The sequence below is a fragment of the Sus scrofa genome, chromosome 13 (assembly GCF_000003025.6).
Source record: "Sus scrofa isolate TJ Tabasco breed Duroc chromosome 13, Sscrofa11.1, whole genome shotgun sequence".
Classification (NCBI taxonomy): domain Eukaryota; kingdom Metazoa; phylum Chordata; class Mammalia; order Artiodactyla; family Suidae; genus Sus; species Sus scrofa.
Window position 1 is genome coordinate 74872349 of NC_010455.5, and position 22847 is coordinate 74895195.

Here is a 22847-nt window from a genome sequence, read left to right on the forward strand (position 1 = left end):
CAGAGCCACAGCAACGTGGGATCCGAGCCGCTTCTGCAACCTACACCACAGCCCACGGCAACGCCGGATCGTTAACCCACTGAGCAAGGGCAGGGATCGAACCCACAACCTCATGGTTCCTAGTCAGATTCATTAACCACTGCACCACGATGGGAACTCCACATAAACATTTTAAAAGTTAGGGGAGGTCCCATTGTGTCTTAGCGATAATGAACCTGACTAATATGCAGGAGGACATGGATTCGATCCCTGGCCTTGCTTAGTGGGTTACAGATCTGGTGTTGCAGTGAGCTGTGGTGTAAGTCACAGATGCAGCTCACATCACGCATTGCTGCAGCTGTGGTGTAGGCCAGCAGCTGTAGCTCCGATTCAACCCCTAGCCTGGGTATTTCTATATGCCGCATGTGTGGCCATAAAATAAAATGAAGTAAATAAAATAAAATAAAATAAAATAAAGCAAAAAAATAAAAGTTAGTACACTCATAGGGTTATGCAACTACCACTTCTATCTGTTTCCATCACCCAAGAGAACATCCTGTACACAGCCTCCTCCCCCCGCAGCCCTGCCCACCACCAATTTGCTTTCTGTCTCTATAGATTGACTTATTCTAGATATTTCATAAAAGTGGAATCGTGTAATGTGTGGCCTTTTGTGTCTGACTTCTTTTGTATAACGTAGTATTTTTGAGCTTTGTCAATCCTATAGCATATAGCAATGCTTTGTGTTTTATGGTAGAATCTATTCCATTGTATGGATATACTGTATGTTGTTTATCAGTTCATTCACTGATGTACATTTGGGTTGTTCCCACCTTTTTGACCATTGTGAATAGGGCTGCAGTGAAGATGTGTGAATATGTATTTGAATACCTGTTTTCAATTCTCCTATACTTAGGAGTAGAATTCCTGGCTCATATGTTAATTCTATATTTGACTTCTGGGGGGGGGGTATCTTTGGCCTTTTTCTCCAAGGGGAAAGGCACAATCAGAGAAGTGGGACCTGAGAATTTGTGTGTGCCAGGCAGCCAGTCCACTTTCTGTTTACCCCTCTCAGTTAACCCCTGACCTTGTCTTTAACCTCTTCTTCCAGTAGAGAAAGGTGAGTGCTGTGGGTCCCTTATACCTCTGGCCTCTCTCCCCTAGGGCTGTGTCTGGCTTTTCCTAAGGAAACTGTGAGATGGTGCACTGTCTCAAGTCAAGAGGCCAGTAAGTGCTCCAGTTTTCGTCACAATATGAAAAAAATCCTTCCAGTGGAAGGTCCTCATGTCAGCTGTGTGAAGAGAACCTCTTACCTCGAGTGCATCAGGGCCATCTTGGTAAGTCACTGCAGCCTAAAGGCAGTGGAAGAAAATCCTTACTTTCTCCTTCTTCTTCTTCTTCTTTTTTTTTTTCCTTTTGCTTTTTAGAGCCTCACCTGCAGCATATGGAGGTTCCCAGGTTAGGGGTTGAATTGGAGCTGTAGCTGCCGGCCTATACCACAGCCACAGCAATGCCAGATTCGAGCCCCATCTGCAACCTTCACCACAGCTCCTGGCAACGCTGGATCCTTAACCCACTGAGCAAGGCCAGGGATCGAACCTGTGGCCTCATGAATCCTAGTCAGATTCGTTTCTGCAGTGCCACAGTGGGAACTCCATACTTTCTTCTTCTTTTTCTGCACTTGTTATTGTTTACTGCTTCAGAACAGCTTTCTCCTCACAGGAATTAGACCAGGCTTTAGAGGAGAAAGAAATGAGCAAAAGACCCCAAATCACGGAGACTGTGTGAAGATGAAAATATAGGTGCTCAAATTCATTAATAGTGAAAATAACAACAGTAATAATTAAACAACTGATAGAGAAGGATTCAGTGAAAATGTCCATGGTAAAGCAAAGCTGGACTTGCACTGGAGGAGAGATCTATCAAGTCTCAGGTATAAGAGTTCCCTGTGGCTCAGCGGGTTAAGGATCTGGCGTTGGCACTTCTGTGGCTCTGGTTACTGCTGTGGCACAGGTTAGATCCCTGGCTGAGGAACTTCTGCATGCCACTGGCATGGCATGAGAAAAAAAAAGAAGCTCTAGTATCACTATAATTACTTAATACTGTTTTCAAAATTTCCTGGTGATGTAATAAGATATAAAATGCATGTGAGATAGCAACAAAGAACATAGCAATATTTTCAGATGCTTTTGTGCCTAGAAAGTACAATGGAATTGAGAGAAATGTTACTATAATTATTTATTAATGAAACATTAGTTTGGTAAGAGGTAATATATCACAATTAATGTCATTTTCATATATCAACAGTCACTAGTTGAGGAAAATTAGCCCCAAAGTGCCAAATTATGATATCACTTATAATGATATACGGAAAATGTCTATGAGGAAAAATCATATGAGAGCTCTGCGTGATTATTATAATACAAAAGTCTGGGGCAGATGAACAATAATTACTGATAAAGTAAAACATGCCATTTTCCTAGGTAGCAAGACAAAATATCATATATGTGCATATTCTTTTAAAGTTAATTCACAACTGTAACATAATTTTCATCAAAATTATATTAAATTTTTTTAAAGTCGAAGTTTCCATTGTGCCTCGGCAGTAACGAAGCTGACTAGTATCCATGAGGTTGCAGGTTCAATCCCTGGCCTCGCTCAGTGGGTTAAGGATCCAGCATTGTCATGAGCTGTGGTATAGGTTTCAGATGAGGCTTGGATCCCTTGTTGCTGTGGCTGTGTGTAGGCTGGCAGCTGCAGTCCTGATTGGACCCCTAGCCTGGGAACTTTCATATATCCTCAGGTGTGGCCCTTAAAAAAGCAAAAAAAAAAAAAAAAAAATTTAAGTCAATGAAATAATTTTAAAAATCTTAAGTGTGGATGAGAATGTAAAATAGTATTATGAAAAGTAAATTTAGCAGAGGGGTGGTTGAGGCCTGCCTGAAATACAGCATATTAAGTAATAATATTACAGAAAGCAGGGTCCTCAGACAGATGTGGGAGACATGGAAGCTTTCTATACATACATGCATCTATCTGATTATCTATATGATGTGATGTAGATGCAAACTATAATGAAAGTCCAACATTAGGGCACTGAGGTTGGTTTTTGTTTTTTGTTTTTTGTTTTTGTTTTTTTAGGGCCTCATGTGTGGCATATGGAAGTTCGAAGGCTAGGGGTCTAATCGGAGCTGCAGCTGCCAGCCTACATCACAGCCACAGCAACTCAGTATCCAAGCCATGTCTGTGACCTACACCACAGCTCACAGCAACATCGGATCCTTAACCCAATGAGCAAGGCCAGCCGGGTTTGTTACTGCTGAGCCACAATGGGAACTCCACAATGGGAATCTGTCTAACTCTAAATCTGGTTAAGCAGATTTAGATATTGTATGATAAGGCAAGCTTCCCAACAAAATGGCTGAGAAAGGATTTTTCATTGTGCAACTGGATGGCCGTTTAGAGATAAAACCAATTGAGATTTTTAATCTGTTTACCAAATAAACTCCCAGCTTGACTCAATTTGGCTAATATAGGTAGATATAGCAAGATAAATTACAAAAGCAGACAAATTTGGAGATGTAAAAATTTTAAATCTCTTACAAAGAAAAGAAATATAAAACCCTAAGCATACCAGAAAATATATTCAATCAGCTATGACAAAATAGCATAGTGTAAATGCTATATGAAGATTTCATTTAAATTTATATGGAATGCTTAAGAATAATAAAGTATAAAAAACTACTCACAGGGAGTTCCCGTTGTGGCTCAGTGGTTAATGAACCCGACTAGCATCCATGAGGATGTGGGTTAATCCTTGCCTCACTCAGTGGGTTAAGGATCTGACATTGCTGTGGCTGTGGCATAGGCCAGCAGCTGCAGGTCCAATTCTGCCCCTAGCCTGAGAACTTCCATATGCCGGGTTCACTACTGCTGAGCCACAGCAGGAACTCCTATAATAATACTTTTTAAATGATAGCATTTCTTGCTGGTAATTTTGTGTGAAACTGGTATGCATTGCTATTTGCATTATAAGTTATAAATTTCTACATCATTTCTGGAAAATAAATTGGAAATATTCAGTAAGGGTCATAAAGATGAACATGAACTTTATTTTTCTCTAATTCATTCATAAATATATATATATGTAAATATACGGTGGAGATTGATTTGTTATAGAAATGTATATGAATACATAATATAAAATATATGTAAGGAAAAAATGGGGTGAGGAAAAGGGAGGCAAGTATATGGAAACATAGTATTATATTTATAAAAAGCTAGAGTTCCCTTGTGGTACAGTGGGTTAAGTATCCAGAATTGTCACTGCTGTGACTCGGGTCGCTGCTATGATGTGAGTTTGATCCCTGGCCTGGGAACTTTTGCATGCTGCAGGTGCAGCCAAAAAAAAAAATTTATCAAAAGCTGAATTACTTTAATGTCAATTAATAAATGAATAAAAAGCATTATTTACAAGTGTCCATCAGTAGCTGAATAAATAAAGAAGATGTGGTACATAGATGCAATGGAATATTACTCAGCCATAAAAAAGAATGAAATCTTAACATTTGTAACAACATGGATGGACCTTGGGAGTGTTTTGCTAAATGAATTTATAAGTTAGGCAGAGAAAGGCAAATACTGTGTGATGTCACTTATATGTGGAATCTAAAAAACTCAACAAACAAACATAACCAAATAGAAACAAAGTCAAAGATACAGACTTTGTGGTTGTCAGAGGTGGTTATCAGAGGTGGTGTTGGTGAGGGAGGAAAGAAATAGGTAAGGGAGATTCCAGTTGCAAAAATAATTTTTTTCCATGATGGATAGGGAGAGGCTATGAGGTTACTGCTTCTCTCAGAAAGGAAGGACCCCTTGGCTGATAGATTTTCGAGTGGGGAATCAGATCCAAGAGTATAAAACATGACTTTTTTTTTTTTTTTTTTTTTTTTTTTTTTAGGGCTGCCCCTGCAGCATATGGAGTTTCCCAGGCTAGGGGTCTGATCAGAGCTACAGCTGCTGGCCTATGCCACAGCCACAGCAATGTGGGATCCGAGCTGCATTTGTGACCTACACCACAGCTCATGGCAATGCCAGATCCTTAATCCACTGGGGCCAGGGATCGAATCCGCAACCTCATGGTTCCTTGTCAGACTCACTTCCGCTGTGCCATGACGGGAACTCCCAAACATGACTTCTTATGGATGGAAATATCCTACAATTCATTCACTCACTTACTCAACAACATTTATTGAACACCTACTGGTAGTAGGTGCCAAGGCTCAGGAGGCTAAAACAACACAACAATAATGTCCCCACCTTGGTGGAGCTTGCATTCCAAAGGAGAGAACAAACAATAAACGAAACAAGTTTGTCAGATGGTTGATGAAAGTTGAGGAGAAAAACAGAGGGCTTCTGGTATTTGTGAGGTGGTGGTTTTAAGAGCATGGTTGGGGACAGTCTCACTGAGAAGGCTTTTGAACTGACCCGAGGCAGGTGGAGGTCTGAGCCGTGCAAGTGTCCACAGGGCCAGAGTCCCTGCCAGAGGGTTAGGTGAACCTTCCTTGGAGGTGAGGGGCTCCCCGTTCATGTCTGGCCTCTTCTCTTTCAGGCCAATGAAGCAGATGCTGTGACCATCGATGGAGGTTTGGTGTTTGAGGCAGGCCTGGCCCCCTACAACCTGAAGCCTGTCGTGGCAGAATTCTATGGGTCAAAAGATGGTGTGTCCTCCATGGGGACCCAGGACTCTGTTCTGACGCAGCAGCCACGGGGGTGGGGGTGGGGGAAGCAGGGACTCTGTCAGCCTTACACTTGCAGGGGACAAGGTTACTGGAGCCCTTTGGACTGTATGAGGCTGTCACCTCACTGACCCCTGGGGGCTGGGATCTTGGCTCTCTCTGGGAAGCTAGGAACTTTGCACATCCTGATGGGCCTGGCATTGGTGCTACTGAGTGAGAAGGGGAGTCCAGAGTCCAGTGCCTACCCAGGAGGGTTGCACAATGGGAAGCCCATCTCTGGAGACACATAGGCCCAGACAGCCCCTTCCCTGGGCAGAGTCCCCTGCAGGTGTGAGAGCACACCAGCCTGTGAATGTTGCCAGGAAAGATTGTGGGGGATTGAAGGATGGGACTTTGCCTCCACCATGCTGGTCCATCCGCGTCACCAGTGAGTGTGTGAACACGGCCTGCCACAATTTGAATCCAGCTTTCAGAGCTCTGGCAAAATCCAGGGGATGCCCACACGTACCTTCCTCTCACACCTTCACCTTCATGTCTGGGCTACAGACAGAGAAGCAGAGAAGGGACAGAAGTTCTTGGGGAGAAATAGTAACATCACAATGACTGGGAGCTTCAGGCTCTGTAATAGCAGGTGCAGAAAAAGAACTAGGGTGTGAGTCTGTTTCTGCGTTGTAGGTAGGTTCATTTGTGCCCTATTTTAGATTTAGAATGGATAAGCAATGAGGTCCTACTGTATAGCACAGGGAACTGTATCCAGTCTCAGGGGATAGAACATGATGGGAGATAATGTGAGAAAAAGAATGTATGTATGACTGGGTCACTTTGCTGTACAGCAGAAGTTGGCACAGCCATGTAAATCAAGTATGCTTTTTAGCAAAATATAGTTTCAAATGCTACTTCCTTAAAATAAAAATAACCCAAAACCAAAAAACTAGGGTATATTGCCTTGAAAAGGCAGTTTTCTTTCTCCTGTCAATCAAGGGCCTTTCCCTTTCCTTTTCTGCCTGCTTCGCAGGAGATGCTGTAGGTCCTAGGATCCCCAGAAGGTCCCCATTGCACACACTCCAGATTAGTAGCAATGATGTGGCATCTTCCTTTGGCCCTTCTTTTTCTGCTCCTTTGCAGATCCACAAACCCACTATTACGCGGTGGCCGTGGTGAAGAAGGGCAGTGACTTCCAGCTGAGCCAGCTCCGAGGCAAGAAGTCCTGTCACACAGGCCTTGGCTGGTCTGCTGGGTGGAACATCCCCATGGGGATACTTCTTCCTCCTGACTCAGGGGAAGAAGGTAAGCTGGCAGGGTGGGGGTGCCCTCAGGCCAGGCTTCTACTCCCATTCCCACCTGGATTGTAGTAGGGCCTTACAATTACTATCAGGTGGGTGGGTTTCAGAAACTCCAAGATGGGCTCAGGACCACTTGCTTTACACATGTGCTGGCTGGGTTTGCTACCCCAGCAACCCTCGGGAACAGGCAGCTGTCTTTCCTTCTCTCACAAATAAGCCCCTGTCTCTCAGCTCCTGACAGCCCCACCTTCACGGTAATCCTATAGCAATTTGGCTTGACAAGGGCCATTGTGGAGGCTCCTGAGAAAGGGGAATGCCCTTCCAGCTGCCCAGGAAGACTCAGTAGGGATGACAACTGCACCACCCAGAGTCTGGCCTCAGTGCCTTGGGGGAGGGCTTGGGTTAAAAGCCAGAGGGGATGGTGGCCCAGAGGGATGATTTTTTTGTATGCTCTTCTCTTGTTCAGTTATAATGAGGCAAGGTGAGCCAAGGCCTAGGGTGCCTTTTCAGCCCCTGAAAGATGACAGCCAAATTTTCTGCACTCTACAAAAGTTTTGTCTTTTTGAGTCCTCCCCAAGTCTACAGCATTCGTGTTTCACCTGTGTTAGGGGCTGCTGGGGCCAGATGGGCCGCAGCTCTGGCCATGGTTGCCCTTTCTTGGGGTTCCCACTTGCCTCAGTGTCAGACATTGCTGGACATCTGTCTGGGTGGTTATAAGGCTGCTATTGACACCACCCTACCACCACCAGGCAGGTTATCCCAACCCCCATACCGAAATTCCTGGAAGAGGGATCCCTGAGAGCCACCCCAGGCTCAGGAGAGGGGTGAGTGGGGCCATGTCCTGAGATAAGGAAGGGCTGGCAGGGGTTCCTGCATGTTTAGAGAGAGTTCTGCCTGCCCAGCCCCCATGTAGATGGGTAACTCATCCTACCAGCTCACACCCTGAGGTCCATATGTCTGTGTTGAGCAGCAGCAGCCAAGTTCTTCTCTAGCAGCTGCGTCCCCTGTGCGGACCGGATGGCCTTCCCCAAAATGTGCCAACTGTGTGCGGGGAAAGGGGTGGAAAAGTGTGCCTGCTCCAACCATGAACGGTACTTCGGCTACTCGGGCGCCTTCAAGTGAGTGGGGCCCCCTTTCTTCTCCCCCTCCTCACTCTGATGTTGGGGAAAACAAGGCACAGGGAGTGGCCAGGCCTGCTCCAGACCACGGAGCGACAGTGTGAAACCCAGGCCCTGAGTGCCTCCCCTCTGCCCACCCTGGCTCCTGCCCAGCCCAAGGAGCAGTCTTCTGCAGGGGAGCCCCTACTCTCTCCCCACAGCCTGGGGTCTGGACCAAGGTCTCTGGGACCCATAGACACAGGCTGGGGCCAGACCAAAGGCCAGGACCTCCCCGGCCTCCTTCTTTTGACTTGGCATCTCATGTCAGGGATGCTGCTGCCTCTCCCCACCTCCTGCTTAGCCCCCTCCCTCCAGGCCCCTCTCCATGTGCCACGCACTGCAAGAAAAGTAGGTACCACTTAGAACCAGAGCAAAACTGACCAAGAATCTAAGGCTAGCTGGAGTTGTTATCCTCAATGAAAGAGGCCTTATACTTCTTTAAAAAACAAAAAAAACAAACAAACTAAAAAAACTGAATAGATAAACAACAATGACTTACTGTAGACTGCAGAGAACTATATTCATATCTTATAATAACCCATAATGGAAAAGAATCTGAAAAAGAGTATGTATATATATATGTGTGTGTGTGCATAACTGAATCACTTTGCTGTATGCCTGAAACCAAAACAACATGTAAATCAACTATACTTCCAAAAAAAAAAAAAAAATCTGTTGCTTTAGGCTGCCTAAAGAGGAAGGTGAGGGTCCCTCTTTAGCACCATCCCTCCCCAGGGGCTTTAGGGCTGCTGCCTGCTTCAGACCTGGACTTGGCTCTGGGGCTTCAGAGTCTCCTCAGACAGGACCATCACCTCCGTGAGGCAGACTGAAGCCCAGGAAACTGTGGGTGAAGCCCTGGGGCAGAGGCTAGGGAGAAGAGGGGCAGGGCTGCTTCGGAAGGGGTAAGACTGTGTGTGGAGACTGGCCTGACCACAGCCGCTGTGCTTCTCAGGTGTCTGCAGGAAGATGTTGGGGACGTGGCCTTCGTGAGGCATGTGACTGTGTTCGGTAAGTGCGTGGGCCACACCCTGGCCAGGGGAACTAGTTCTTTCCTAAAAGTTTCCTTACATCTAGAGATGGGTGGTGACAAAATCTTTAAGGAAATAGAGTTTCTATACAAAAAAATTTCTGTTATTTGTACTTTATTTAGGGCTCAGTTTGTTCAGTCTATAAATCTACTAAACAATTTTTTTTTTTTTTGGTCATTTTGTCTTTTTAGGGCCACAATGGTGGCATATGGAGATTCCTAGGCTAGGGGGTCTAATTGGAGCTGTTGCTGCCGGCCTACACCACAGCCACAGCAACACCGGATTCTTAACCCACTGAGCGAGGCCAGGGATCAAACCCGTAACTTCATGGTTCCTGGTCGGATTCGTTAACCACTAAGCCACGACAGGAACTCCAATTTTCTGAACATTTAAACATGACCTACCAATTAATAACACAAAACAAGTTTTAATAATCAGATTCTCTTAGTCCCTGAAACTGCAATTTCAGATCTAATCATATTCTCCCTGAATGCATCACTATAAATGGCTCCAAAATGCTTTAACCACCTAAAGCAAACACAAACTATTATAATGATTTTGGAAGTTATTAGCACATCTACAATTAAATCTGTTGCAAAAGCATTACTACCAACCATGGGAAAAAATGTTTTGTTTTTTTGTTTTTTTTTTGTCTTTTCTAGGGCCACACCCATGGCATATGGAGATTCCCAGGCTAGGGGTCTAATTGCAGCTGTAGCTACCAGCCTACACCAGAGCCACAGCAATGCCAGAGCCAAGCCGAGTCTGTGACCTACGTCACAGCTCATGGCAACCCTGGATCCTTAACCCACTGAGCCTGGCCTGGGATCAAACCCACAACCTCAAGGAACTCAGCCACAACAGGAACTCCCCAAAGGCCACTACACTTCTCTTTCCTATTAGGGCAAGACACCAGGCTGTGAAGAACTAAGGCCCCTAGAAAAAGTGAGAATGCAAAATTCTCCTTGAGGTAGCAGACACTGATTTTTAAAATGAACCTAGCATAGACTATACACTTTTGTTTAAACATCTTACGTGATACAAGGGTGTTCTATGTCAGATAGAAATTTTTTTTTTTTTTTTTTTTTTTTTTGGTCTTTTTGCTATTTCTTGGGCCGCTTCCTCGGCATATGGACATTCCCAGGCTAGGGGTCTAATCGGAGCTGTTGCCGCCGGCCTACACCACCGCCACAGCAACGTGGGATCCGAGCCGCGTCTGTGACCTACACCACAGCTCACGGCAACGCCAGATCCTTAACCCACTGAGCAAGGGCAGGGACCGAACCCGAAACCTCAAGATTCCTAGTCGGATTTGTTAACCACTGAGCCATGATGGGAACTCCAAAAAATGTTTTTATTCTTTATTTCTTTCCTTTTTTTTTTCTTTTTTGGCCACCCCAAGGCATACGGAGTTCTCAGGCCAGGGATCCATGCCAGTTGTGACCCATGCCAAAGCTGTGACAGCGCTGGATCCCTAACCCACTGTTCTGGGCCAGGGATCAAACTTACTATCCAGCTTCTTTATTTCTATATTAAAAAAAAAAAAAAACACTGTTACAGAGTTTTGGGCAATTTATCAGAAACAAACTAGTATTTCAAACAAATTCAGCTTACAGATTTTGGATTTTATAGCCAATTAAATTTCTGACAGGAGTTCCCATCGTGGCACAGTGGTTAACAAATCCGACTAGGAACCATGAGATTTCGGGTTCGGTCCCTGCCCTTGCTCAGTGGCTTGGGGATCTGGTGTTGCTGGGAGCTGTGGTGTAGGTCACAGAGGCGGCTCGGATCCCTCGTTGCTGTGGCTTTGACATAGGCCGGCAGCTGCAGCTTCAATTCGACCCCTAGCCTGGGAACTTCCATATGCCACATGTGTGGCCCTTAAAAGACCCCCCAAAAATTTTTTTAATTAACAAAAAAAGCAGAGTAGTGATCTTTTTTCCCTGGTCAGGCATTCACAGTTCATTGTCCCCCTCATTATTACACACTGACCTGGTTTGTTAGCATTTCGGCAATTGGGGCATGTCTTATTATCAGTAATTTGAATTAGTGGGGTCATCTATGGGTTTCATCTCCCAGAATCAGGTTGTTCCAGATAATTATCATTGTTATTTCCTCTGCTTGCTCAAGTTAGCACAGTTAGGCCATTGGGTAGCATCTTTCACTCACCCTAGAGTATTGAAAACCTCCTCACTTTCTGAAAACAATCGGTTGTCTGAGACCATCCCGATTTCCCTCTGCCAAGAGTCCTGTGTCCACTGTTACACGAGAGCCCTTGTTGCCTTTTAAGTAGAAGTTTCTGAGAAACTACACACTAGGCTGTAGTGGTAAAATGAGTGTAGGTAGTGAGCTGCTGCCACCACCGGGCCCTAGAGGGACAGAGATGGAAAAATTCTTTCTTTTGGAAGCTATTGGATCATATTGATTCTTTTAATTCTAGCATGAGCTGAAATTAGAAACAATATTTTTCGTTTAATATAAAGATTTAAAATGTACTTTCTCTGCACCATGCCTGATTAAAATTGAACCATTCACAAGAACTCTAATTGTATTATACCTTCTCTCTCAATAAGATATTTTATCAACCTAAGATCTATATGAGTTTGCTAGGGCTGCCAGAACGAAACACAGTCATCTCTTGGTATCCATAGGAGATTTGTCCCAGGGCCCCTGAGGATAATAATATCTGCAGATGCTCAAGTCCTTTATAATGTTGTAGTGTTCACATATAACCTATATACATCTTCCTTATACTTTAAATCATCTCTAGATTACTTGTAATTCCTAACACAATGTAAATGCTATATAAATAGTTACCTAGGTGGAAAATTAAAGTTTTGCTCTTTGGAACTTCCTAGAAGATAGATAGAGATCCTGTGGATATTGTGAATTGACTGTATCCCAAACTGGGTGGCTTAGCAACAGAAGTTCATCATCTGAGTTCTAAAGGTTAGAGTTCCAAGATCAAGGTGTTGGCTGGGTTGGTTCCTTCTGAGGGCTGTGAGAGACAGCCTGCTTCATGCCCTTCCCGTAGCTTCTGGGTTTAGCGGCAATTTTCGGCATTCCTTGGCTTGTGCTTGTATCACCCCAATCTCTGTCTTTCTCTTCATGCGGCATCCTCCCCGTGTGTATGTCTGTCTGTGTCCAAGTTTCCCCTTTTATTTCTTTTCTATTTATTTTATTTTATTTTTTGGCTACATCCATGGCATATGGAAGTTCCTGGGCTAAGGACTGAACCTGTGCCCCAGCAGCGACCTGAACCACAGCAATGACAATGCCGGATCTTTAACCTGCTGCACCACAGAGGGAACTCCTAAATTTCCCATTTTATTTATTTATTTATTTATTTATTTATTTTGTCTTTTGTCGTTTTAGGGTCGCACCTGTGGCATATGGAGGTTCCCAGGCTAGAGGTCTAATCAGAGCTATAGCTGCTGGCCTACGCCAGAGCCACAGCAATGTCAGATCCAAGCTGCCTACACCACAGCTCACGGCACTGCCGGATCCTTAACCCACTGAGTGAAGCCAGGGATCGAACCCACAACCTCATGGTTCCTAGTCGGATTCGTTTCTGCTGAGCCATGACGGGAACTCCTAAATTTCCCGTTTTAATAAGGACACCAGTCATGCTGAACTAGGGGCCCACCCTACTCCACTGTGACCTCATCTTAACTAATTCCATTTGCACTGTTTCTACTTCCAAGTCTCCTTCTGAGTTACTGAGGATTAGAATTTCAACCTATGAACTTTAGAGAAACACAATTCAATGCAGAGCTCCTAGACAAGGGGAATCAAAGAGCCTGTTTTCCTCACAAGGCTCTCTGGTCCTTCTTTGTACCTACAGAGAGTCCTGACTGGGCTCTGAGGCCTCTGCCCAGCCCTCAACTCTTCTGCCACCTTTCCTTAGCAGGCTTTGCCCCCAGGGAAGGGATGTCCCTTTAGTCGAGGACCTGGATTGTCCTAGCGGGGTGATGTGTCAGCATCAGACTTAGCTGAATCTTTGACGAGTTACCCTCTAAGCATCCTTCTGCTCATCTCCAGGATGGGGTAACCACATTACCAGTCTCTCCCCGTTGTTATCGGGGGTAAACAAAACAGAGCATGGAGAGCCTTCAGCTCTGTCTTTGATAGGCTGTGAGCACTGAGAAAATATGTGCTGTCACCATTCATGTTAGCAGAGCCCTGGGCCAATCAGGCCTCAGCATCCTCATCTGCCTAAAATGCATTTGCTTTTGTGTGTGTGTGCTTTTTCAGGGCCACACCCATATACGGAGTTCCCCAAGCTAGGGGTCAAATCAGGGCCATAGCCGCCAGTCTACACAGCAGCCACAGCAACGCCAGATCCGAGCCGCATCTACTACCTACACCACAGCTCATGGCGACACAGGATCCCTGACCCACTGAGTGAGGCCAGAGATCAAACCCACATCCTCATGGATACTAGTCTGATTTGTTTCCGCTGTGCCACAATGGGAACTCTCATAAAATGTATTTGGAAAAGATTCCCTGTACTCCTCTTCAGGCTGTTATAAATGATTAAAGAAAACAGTCGAGGTGATACAAACACACTTCTTGAGATGGGCAGTCTCTGTTCAGAGGACTGCGAAATGGGGCAGAAGGCAGGAAACTTTGATAGGATAAAGAGTAAAGAACAAGGAAGAGACAGGTAATGTGTGATTGGCTGGGGCTGCGTGGTCCACTCTGCTTGGGGTGAGAAGGAAGAAGGAAGTCAGTGTAGAGCCCAGAACTGGTCTGGCCTTGGGGGCTGGATGGACTGCATTTCTGATCAACTGGGGCACTTACAGGCACACAGAAGTTATTTAAGTTTCGGTGCTAATGTGGCCTCCCAGGAAGGAGTGGCTCCATTTTGAGCTTAGAAAGTTATTTCAACAAATCCCCAAACAATCTGGGATTCAGGGAGGGTCAGGCACTGCAGCTCATGCTCTGCCTGTGGTCCACTCACCTGGGCTTCCCTCCCCAGAAAACCTGCCTGACAAGGCTGACAGGGACCAGTACGAGCTGCTCTGCAAGGACAACACCAGGAGGCCTGTGGATGACTACGAGAACTGCTACCTGGCACAGGTCCCTTCCCACGCCGTTGTGGCCCGGAGTGTGGATGGCAAGGAGGACTTGATCTGGGAGCTTCTCAACCAGGCTCAGGTATCCCCACCCACCGTCCTCTCCTCCTGTGTAGGGGTCCCTGCTTGGATTTGGGGTGCTTTCCTTCATTCCTTTCCAGCCACTCTGGAAGCCCTGGGTGTCGGGCACAGCAGGAACCATGCCATTCGTCCTCCATTCCACTGATAAGCACTCAGTCTGGATACATAGTGGGCAACAATAACCTTAAAACTCCCTCACGTGGTATCAGTGACACAGTGGGCCAAAAACTCTGCAGAAGCCCCTCATTGCCCCCTTTTTATTCTTCTTAGTTCTAAGGGGTCCTCAGACTGCAGCGCAGATGCCTCTCCTCCATGAGGTGCTCCCCTCTTATCCCATTGGCTAGGGACCTCTCAGTGGCTGTCCCCGGCGTGAGCATTTTATGTCCTACGCTAGAGGCCCTCTCCCCCAGCCCGCCCTCATTTGCCACCTCTCCCACCTCTGGCAGCACCCTCTGCTCAGCACTGGGCGTTCAGAGATGAACTAGACAAAGACCTGCCCTTGGGTTACTTACAGACGACTGTGGAAGTTACACACGTCATACACACAGATCATCACCAGAGGGCGCCACTTTGGGGGCAGGGGGCATGGACTGTGTCTGTTCAAGGGTCTGATTTTCAGGGTGTATCTGGGAAGTTTTCTGGGCCCCAGGAAGTAAGCTGTGGGCACTCCAAGGAAGTGTGGGTGTTTTCCAGAGAAGGCAGCCAGTGACATTTCATGCAAACTCACTGCAACAGCAAAAAGCAGACAGACATTGCAAAGAGCGTCAGCTACAGTCAGGCGTGGCTTTGGGCCAATTAGCAGGAGTCAAAAGCAAAGAGCCCTTCATTTCTTTGGGGGCCACAGAGAGGAAGTGACTGGTTAAAGTCCTTCACTGGCAGGCCTGGGCCTGCAGACGTGTCCAAGACTCCTGACCTCCAGGCTTGATGGTCCTGGATCACCACCTGCTCCAGGATGAAGCCCATCAGAACCCCCCGGGGTGATCAGATGTCCAGCAACAAGGCTGAGGCATAGGAGAGAGGCAGCTGCTTAGCCATGGCAATCATTACCCTTTATACAGACCTGGGGGACAGCCCCTGGCAGTTTCCCTGAGGCTTCAAAATGCACACAAGCTGGGATTTCAGGAAAGCATTTACTGGAGAAGACTTATTTGAGCCATAGGGACACTGGAGGGCCTTACTCAGTCATCACTCTCGGGCACTCAGATTTCCCTCCCTTTTTGTTCTCCTTGTCTGTTTGGGGAGGTGTTTTTCTTTTATTTATCTCTGCCAGCCTCCTTCCTTCACTGTTTCTTTTATCCTTTGAACAGGAAAATTTTGGAAAAGACAAGTCGGCAGAGTTCCAGCTCTTCAGCTCTTCTCATGGGAAGGATCTCCTGTTTACAGACGCCTGCCTTGGGTTTTTAAGAGTCCCACCGAAAATGGACGCGAAGCTCTATCTGGGATATGAGTATTTTGCTGCCATTCAGCATCTAAGGAGAGGTGTGTAAGGTCCTGGGAGGGACCTGGAGAGCCTGGCCTGCGGGGCCACGGAGGCTTTCCCAGTGCTTGCAAGCCTCACTGCACCTGGGCTTCCCTGGCCTTCCCTGGCTTGCGGGGCCTGAGGAAGCTGCCTACTAGACTGAGTTCATGCAGTGATTTTCTGCTGAGCTGGGGAAAGGCCTGAATTATGGGATCACAGTCTGGGTTTGGAAAACTTTCAGCCTACAAGCAACTTGAAGTAATGATGGTCCTGGCTCCTTTGGGTTACCCAGGGTTGCCCCACCCCGCAGTAGGTCTATTTGTGGGGGAAAAACAACCCATCCTAATCTGGAGCAGGGACCTCTGCCACCATCAGGAACAGAGCTAGAATTTCAGAGGAGTTTTTTGTTGTTGTTGCTTTTTTCTTTTTTGCTTTTTAGGGCCACACCCGTGGCATATGGAAGTTCCCAGGCTTAGGGTCAAATTGGAGCTGTAGCCACCAGCCTACACCACAGCCAAGGCAATACCAGATCCAAGCTGCATCTGCAACCTATACCACAGCTCATGTCCAAGGATCCTTAACCCACTGAGCTAAGCCAGGGATAGAACCTACATCCTCATGGATTCTAGTCATGTTCGTTAACTGCTGAGCCACGAAGGAAGCTCCCTTTCAGAGGGTTTTGATCCAGCTCTTGCCTTCCTTTGGATCTCCATGGTTGGTTTCTTCCTTCCTTCTTTTTTCTTTTCCTTCTCTTAGCCAGTTGTTATTGAACATCTCCCAAAGCCACTGTGATTGTGGGCATACTTGGGGAGCAAAGACATTGGGTGGAGGGAAGCAAGCAAGCCCACCTGGAGCAGATGACCCTGGCTTCCAACTAGGAACACTCCCCAGATGGGAGAATCCCATCCTGTAAGAGAGAACCCCAGAAGGCCCTGAGCTTGTCTGGTGCTCAGAGAGGCCCTCCTCAAGGGGAGGCCACGAGGGGGGTTGCCCTTGCCTTCACTGCTCTGTCATCCCATTTACAAGCGGTGGCATGGGCATGAGACATGCCAACTCTGTTGCTGTTAAGAAGGGCCCCTTGGGCAGCCACTGGGAAGCCAGAGACACTAGACCCATCGCTGTTTCTTCTCCACCAGTCCAAGGGACAGAAGAACCCCAGAGGGTGATGTGGTGTGCAGTAGGCCAGCACGAGAGGACCAAGTGTGACAGCTGGAGTGTCCTGAGCGGCGGCATCTTGAATTGCAACTCGGAGGACACCATGGAGGACTGCATCGCTGCCATCGCGGTAAGGAGGGCCCCCCCGTTGAAAGCTGGGGCCCTTCCCGGATGCCTTTCCATCAGCCTCAAGGCTGAGAAGAACCTGTTGTGGGCTGCCCCCCACGCTCCAGAGCCCCACCCACTGCCCTCACAGGCCCCTCCAGCTCCAGCCTGGTGGAAACTTGAAAACACAGAGCAGCCCCAGACCCAGACTCAGCTCTGGAGTCCAGGGAGCTCGGAGGGGCCCTGCTTAAGAAGTGGGATGACAGCCCAGGGTGTGGTCAGGGCTCCTGTGGAATGTGAAAGCAAATCAACCTTTTCAGTCCTTTGGAAAGGTTAAGATTTTCTTTTGGGGGGTTTTTTGGTGATAAAATATCACATGCAGAAGAGAAATGAAAAATACTGTTTGTAACTCCATAACTCAGAACTCAGTACCACATAATTTCTGAGTTATGCTGTAGTGTTGGCTCTTACCTGTCCATTTTCTTTATGAGCAGATATTTTTGAAATCAGAAAAAAAAAGTTTATAAATAAAAGTGGAACAATTGACAAACAGGAGAGACTACAATTTTCGTAAGAAGATCATGATTTTGATAAATCTCCCTAGGACCAGCCCATAATATTAAGGCCTTGCAATTTAGATAGTCTCCTAAACTTGTCAATTATAAGAATTAAGTGAATATGAGTGCTTGTAAGTTCACCTGGCATATAATAAGCAATTAATACATGTTAGGAATTGTTACTATTTCAGTTCTTGAGTACAGCTGATACACTTTTTTTAGATAATGAAAGAATCATTTGAAATATGTTTTTAAAGGCTGCATAATAGCCCACCAAATATTTCTGTCTCATTTTTTTTTCTTTTTATGGCCACACCTTTAGCATAGGGAAGTTCCCAGGCCAGAGGTCAAATTGGAGCTTCAGCTGCCAGCCTATGCCACAACTTGTGGCAATGCTGGATTCTTTTTTTTTTTTTTTTTTTTTTTTTTTAGGTCCACGCCCGCTATATATGGAGGTTCCCAGGCTAGGGGTCAAATTGGAGCTGCTGCTGCCAGCCTGCAACTCAGCCATAGCAACGTAGGATCAGAGCCATGTCTATGACCTACACCACAGCTCACAGCAATGCTGGATCCTTAACCCACTAAGCAATGTGAAGGACTGAACCTGCATCCTCATGGGTCCTAGTCAGGTTCATTAACCACTGAGCCACAACAGGAACTCCCAATGCTGGATTCTTAACCCACTGAGCAAGGCCAGGGATGGAACCCACATCCTCATGGAGACTAGGTCAGGTTCATAATCTGCTAAGCCACAAAGGGAACTTCTTTTTGCCTCAATTTATTTAATCAATTTTTAAATGCCTGTACTTGAATTATTTCCAAATCCTTTGCTACTATAGATATTATAGGATTGGAGATTTTTGTTCTCTACCCATCGATATTTCTCAATATATCTTTACTGTTAATGACAGTGAATATATCTGGAGTTACTTGCTATGTGCCACGTGTGTATAGGAGCTTTTCACTTGCATTAATTCATTTAATTCTCATAATAAACCTATGATGTAAACTTTTCACCCATTTTATGGATGAAGAAAATGTACGCAGAATAGTATTTAGAGATGTGTCCCCTTGGAGCCATCAGGGCTGGAAGCTGTGTTGCATAGTGGTTGTGAACAGAAGCTAAAGAATAAAACTACCAAAGTGTAAGTCTTAGTGATCATCTCTTGGATAAATTGCAACCTCTCTCTGCTTCAGTTTACTTAAGTGTAAGGGGGGGAGCATTACGTACCTGCCTTATTTGACTTTGTGAAGAATACATGAGGTAATCACCATAAAGTGTTTAGAAAAAGGCCTGGCACATAGTAAGGAACTGATACACTTTTTTTGTTGTTTTTTGCTTTTTTCTTTAGGGCCACACCCACAGTGTATGGAAGTTCCTAGGCCAAGGGTTGAATCAGAGCTACAGCTGCCAGCCTACGCCACAGCCACAGAACCCAGATCTGTCACATCTGTGACCTACATCACAGCTCACGGCAACACTGGATCTTTAACCCACTGAGCGAGGCCACAGATGGAACCCTCATCCTCATGGATCCTAGTTGTGTTCGTTAACCGCTGAGACACAAAGGGAACTCCTTGACACACTTTTGTTTCTATAGTTACTACTGTTTTAACATAGGTTTCTAGAAGGGCAGTTAACAGAGGAAGAGCAAAGAGCATGCCTGTTTCTGTGTGTTTTTTCCCTGATGACCTAATCTGTGACTATAAGTACACATTTTTTTTTTTTTGCTCTGTTGTTGGAAACATTCATTGATTAAAATCATAAGTTAATTATTGATTTGATTAGAGTGGAATGCTAATGGGGTTATAGGAATAGAACCCAGTGCTGCCATTTGGAACAGATTAAATACATACCCTGAGCCTAACTGTGTGGCTTGTTGAGTGAGTGACAGTGGTTGCAAAGAAAGTGTGGTGAGGGAATGTCAAGTATTCAGAATGGGGTCTCATGGGGGACACAGAGATGAACAGAGAGCGTGACCTGGGTTGAGTGCTTGCTCCTGGGTCAACTGGCTAAAGGCACTTCCAGTTTTCTAAACCCTGTCTATGTGCCAAAAACTTTGGGTAATCCACCATTTGGTTTATCACAAGGACATCTGACACGGAGTCTCTGAGGGTGAGTCAGAACAACAGCCTCACTTTTGTGTTATTATTGATTTATTTCTTAACTGCAGAAAGGAGAGGCTGATGCTATGAGCTTGGATGGAGGCTTCCTCTACACAGCGGGCAAGTGTGGTCTGGTGCCTGTCCTGGCAGAGAACTACTGTGAGTGAAGCAAAGGGTCTCTTGTGTTTTCTTCCCTCTGGGCCATAGACATAGAAAGATGAGGAAATAATTTAGTTCAGTGCAGACATAACAATAGCTACTGTTGGAGCATAGAGGGCTAATAGATAACATCTATCTTCCCCAGAGTCAGAACCAATTAAGATAGAGAAGGGGGAGTTAGTCAGAAAGAAATCAAAATAGCACCTTTATGACTTAAAGAGTGAGGTTGAAGGGCATGGCATCGAGCTGGCCACAAGGTTTGCCAAACTGTCCTTGAGTTAAGAGTTGCCCACTGAAGTTTCCGTCGTGGCTCAGTGGTTAATGAACCCAACTAGCATCCATGAGGATGCAGATTTGATCCCTGGCCTCACTCAGTGGGTTAAGGATCCAGTGTTGCCATGAGCTGTGGTGTTGGTTGAGACTCAGAAGGCCTGCAGCCACAGCTCCAGTTCGATTTCTAGCCTGGGAACCTCCATATGCCGTGGGTGCGGCCCTAAAAAGACAAAAAAAAAAAAAAGTTGCCCACCAACTCAGGAGGACAAGTGTTCTGGCTGACCCCACTGTTGAGGGCAGAGGAAGACACATTCTGTCATAGGTGAGAAGATGGAAGCCACCCCAATTTTTTTTCTTTTTATAGCCACACTTGCAGCATATGGAAGTTCCCAAGCTAGGGGGGTCAAACAGAGCTGCAGCTGCCAGCGTATGCCACAGCCACAGCAACACTGGATCCTTATCCCACTGAGCGAGGCCAGGGATTGAACCCACATCCTCAAAGATACTGTGTCGGGTTCTTAACCTGCTGAGCCACAATGGAAGCTTCCCAGATCCTGGCTGGTTGATGGCCAATGGCCCACCGCTGAGTTAGCATTTCTCATATTATTCTTGACTGTTGAGATTGAGAAAATCATGACTTGAATAATGTGGGAGTTTAAGGCCATCTACCCTGTCTTTTCCTTTTTAGTGTCTCAAGATGGCAAAGAGCGGTTTGGGTCTAAGTGTGTGAATACACCTGTGGAAGGTGAGTCAGAATAACACAGGGGCTCAAAGGTAAAGGACTGTTATCAGGGAGATGGTGAGGCAAGTCTACAAATAAGTGAAAGTTACTAGAGTTGTAAAAAAAAAAAAAAAAAGATGGCGCTGCCTCAATTCACTGTGAAGGAGCAAGTCTGTGGTGAGCTGTGTAGTAATTACTGTCGTCAGGCACCCCACGGTGGACAGGGGACTCCTGCTTGCCCTGTTCCTGCTCACTCTACCCAGCGTTCTGCCCTAGAATGTGGGCATTACTGTCCAAGTCACCTAGATGGGAAAGTGAAGCTCAGGGCTGTGTGACTTGCCCAGGGCCACCCACCTGGGAGGTGGCTGTACCTGCATTTGAGCTGAGGTGCTGTGGCCAGAAGGCTTAGCTCCTCCTGACCCACCACAGGGGTCCGGTTACAGGCTGCCACCCATCTCTACAGGGAGGTCAGCCCTGGGGCAGGAGCCTGATCCTGACCATTCCTGGGGCCCAGTGGAGGCCTCATGGGAGGAGGAAGGGACTCACAGATGCTGCTAATGAGGAGGAGGAGGAGGAGGGGGAAAATGAAATCAACCCTTTAGCTTTTCGTGGCTGGATCTGAATAGCAAGGGAGTCCATCTCCTCTTGAGAACAGGAGACCAGGGGCCAAGTTTTGCCATCTGTATCTGCACATGGGCAAAGAGGGTCTGTCTCGGAGGCCCCTAATCTTGGGCATTAGCTAGAGCCCTGGGTCTTTGTCTGGTGTGGTGCCTGGACCAGCAGCATAAGCATCACCTGAGAACTTGTTAGAAATGAACATTATTGAGTCAGACTTCTTGATGTGTGGAGTTGGAGGATGGGGCCGCCGCTCTGTTTTAACAAGGCTGCAGTCTGATTCTAATGCAATTAAACTTTGAAAACCATGGTGATGGAGGATCCTGAGATGGAAACAGGTATTCACTTGGGTTCGGATTTATTTTTTTCTTTTTAGCACCTCATCCGCAGCATATGTAAGCTCCCAGGCTAGGGGTCCAAAAGGAGCTGCAGCTGCCAGTCTATGCCACAGCCACAGCAACATGGGATCTGAGCCATGTCTGCGACCTACTCCACAGCTCAAGACAATGCTGGATACTTAATCCACTGAGTGAGGCCAGGGATCAAACCCGAATCCTCATGGATACCAATCAGGTGTGTAACTTGCTGAGCCACAATGGGAACTCCTGCAATTTCTTATGAGACAGGAAAGCTGGGGGAGGTGGGTGAGTTTGGGGTATCATAGCACAAACTTGGGGCCAGAGAGTCCACCCACCTCCACAAAGGCCTCAGGAGTAGAGGCCACTTATCTGGCAGCAGCTCTGCTTTGAGTGCAGCAGGACTCCAGCCCTGGGATATGTTCTTCTTCTGCCCTGTCACTTTCATGGCTAACAGTCTTCTCTGAACTGGGTGTATCCCCAATCCTAAGGGCTGGCATTTCATTGTTCTGATTATAGAACACATGAAGTTAGAAAGAACTCCAGTTGCCTCATGAATTTCTAGAATGTAAAGTCAAACACACATGTAGGCCAATGAGGATGCTTAGGAGCTGGTTCAGAGTGATGGAGAAGGTTAGATTTGATTAAGGATGGAGAGGGGTTAACCCTGAAGCTACACACACATACACACACATGCACACACACACCAGATGACAATAATTAATGTTATTTGTGCAGACATCGTCACAGCTCAAGAAAGGCACTGTAACGGTGTTTTGCTGAGTCTGGTAGGCAAGAGCTTGCTGAGGCCTCAGGAGAATCTGCTTCATCAAGAGGGACTCTGGCACTGCCTTTGCTGTTAGCAACATGATTGGAAACCTAGCGATGTCACCTTCCCTTCCCATTCCTAGGGTGCAGTACGCTCCTATTAGTTCATCTCGTTCCTCTAAATACCCCCCTGCAAGGGTATTACTCTTACCACTTTACTGAGGAGAGA

At 46.3% G+C, this 22847-nt stretch overlaps 1 protein-coding gene across 2 annotated transcripts in view; it reads left to right on the top strand.

The window, feature by feature from the left end:
* The window catches only part of TF (porcine inhibitor of carbonic anhydrase), a 44558-nt gene that overhangs the window by 9847 nt on the left and 11864 nt on the right, over positions 1-22847 (top strand). For both annotated transcript variants that reach the window (XM_021068520.1, NM_213847.2), the window contains 10 exon segments: positions 1144-1316; positions 5591-5699; positions 6843-7004; positions 7971-8118; positions 9110-9165; positions 14167-14345; positions 15652-15823; positions 16940-17088; positions 19795-19885; positions 20847-20903. In XM_021068520.1, the coding sequence (XP_020924179.1) occupies positions 1144-1316; positions 5591-5699; positions 6843-7004; positions 7971-8118; positions 9110-9165; positions 14167-14345; positions 15652-15823; positions 16940-17088; positions 19795-19885; positions 20847-20903 (1296 nt within the window).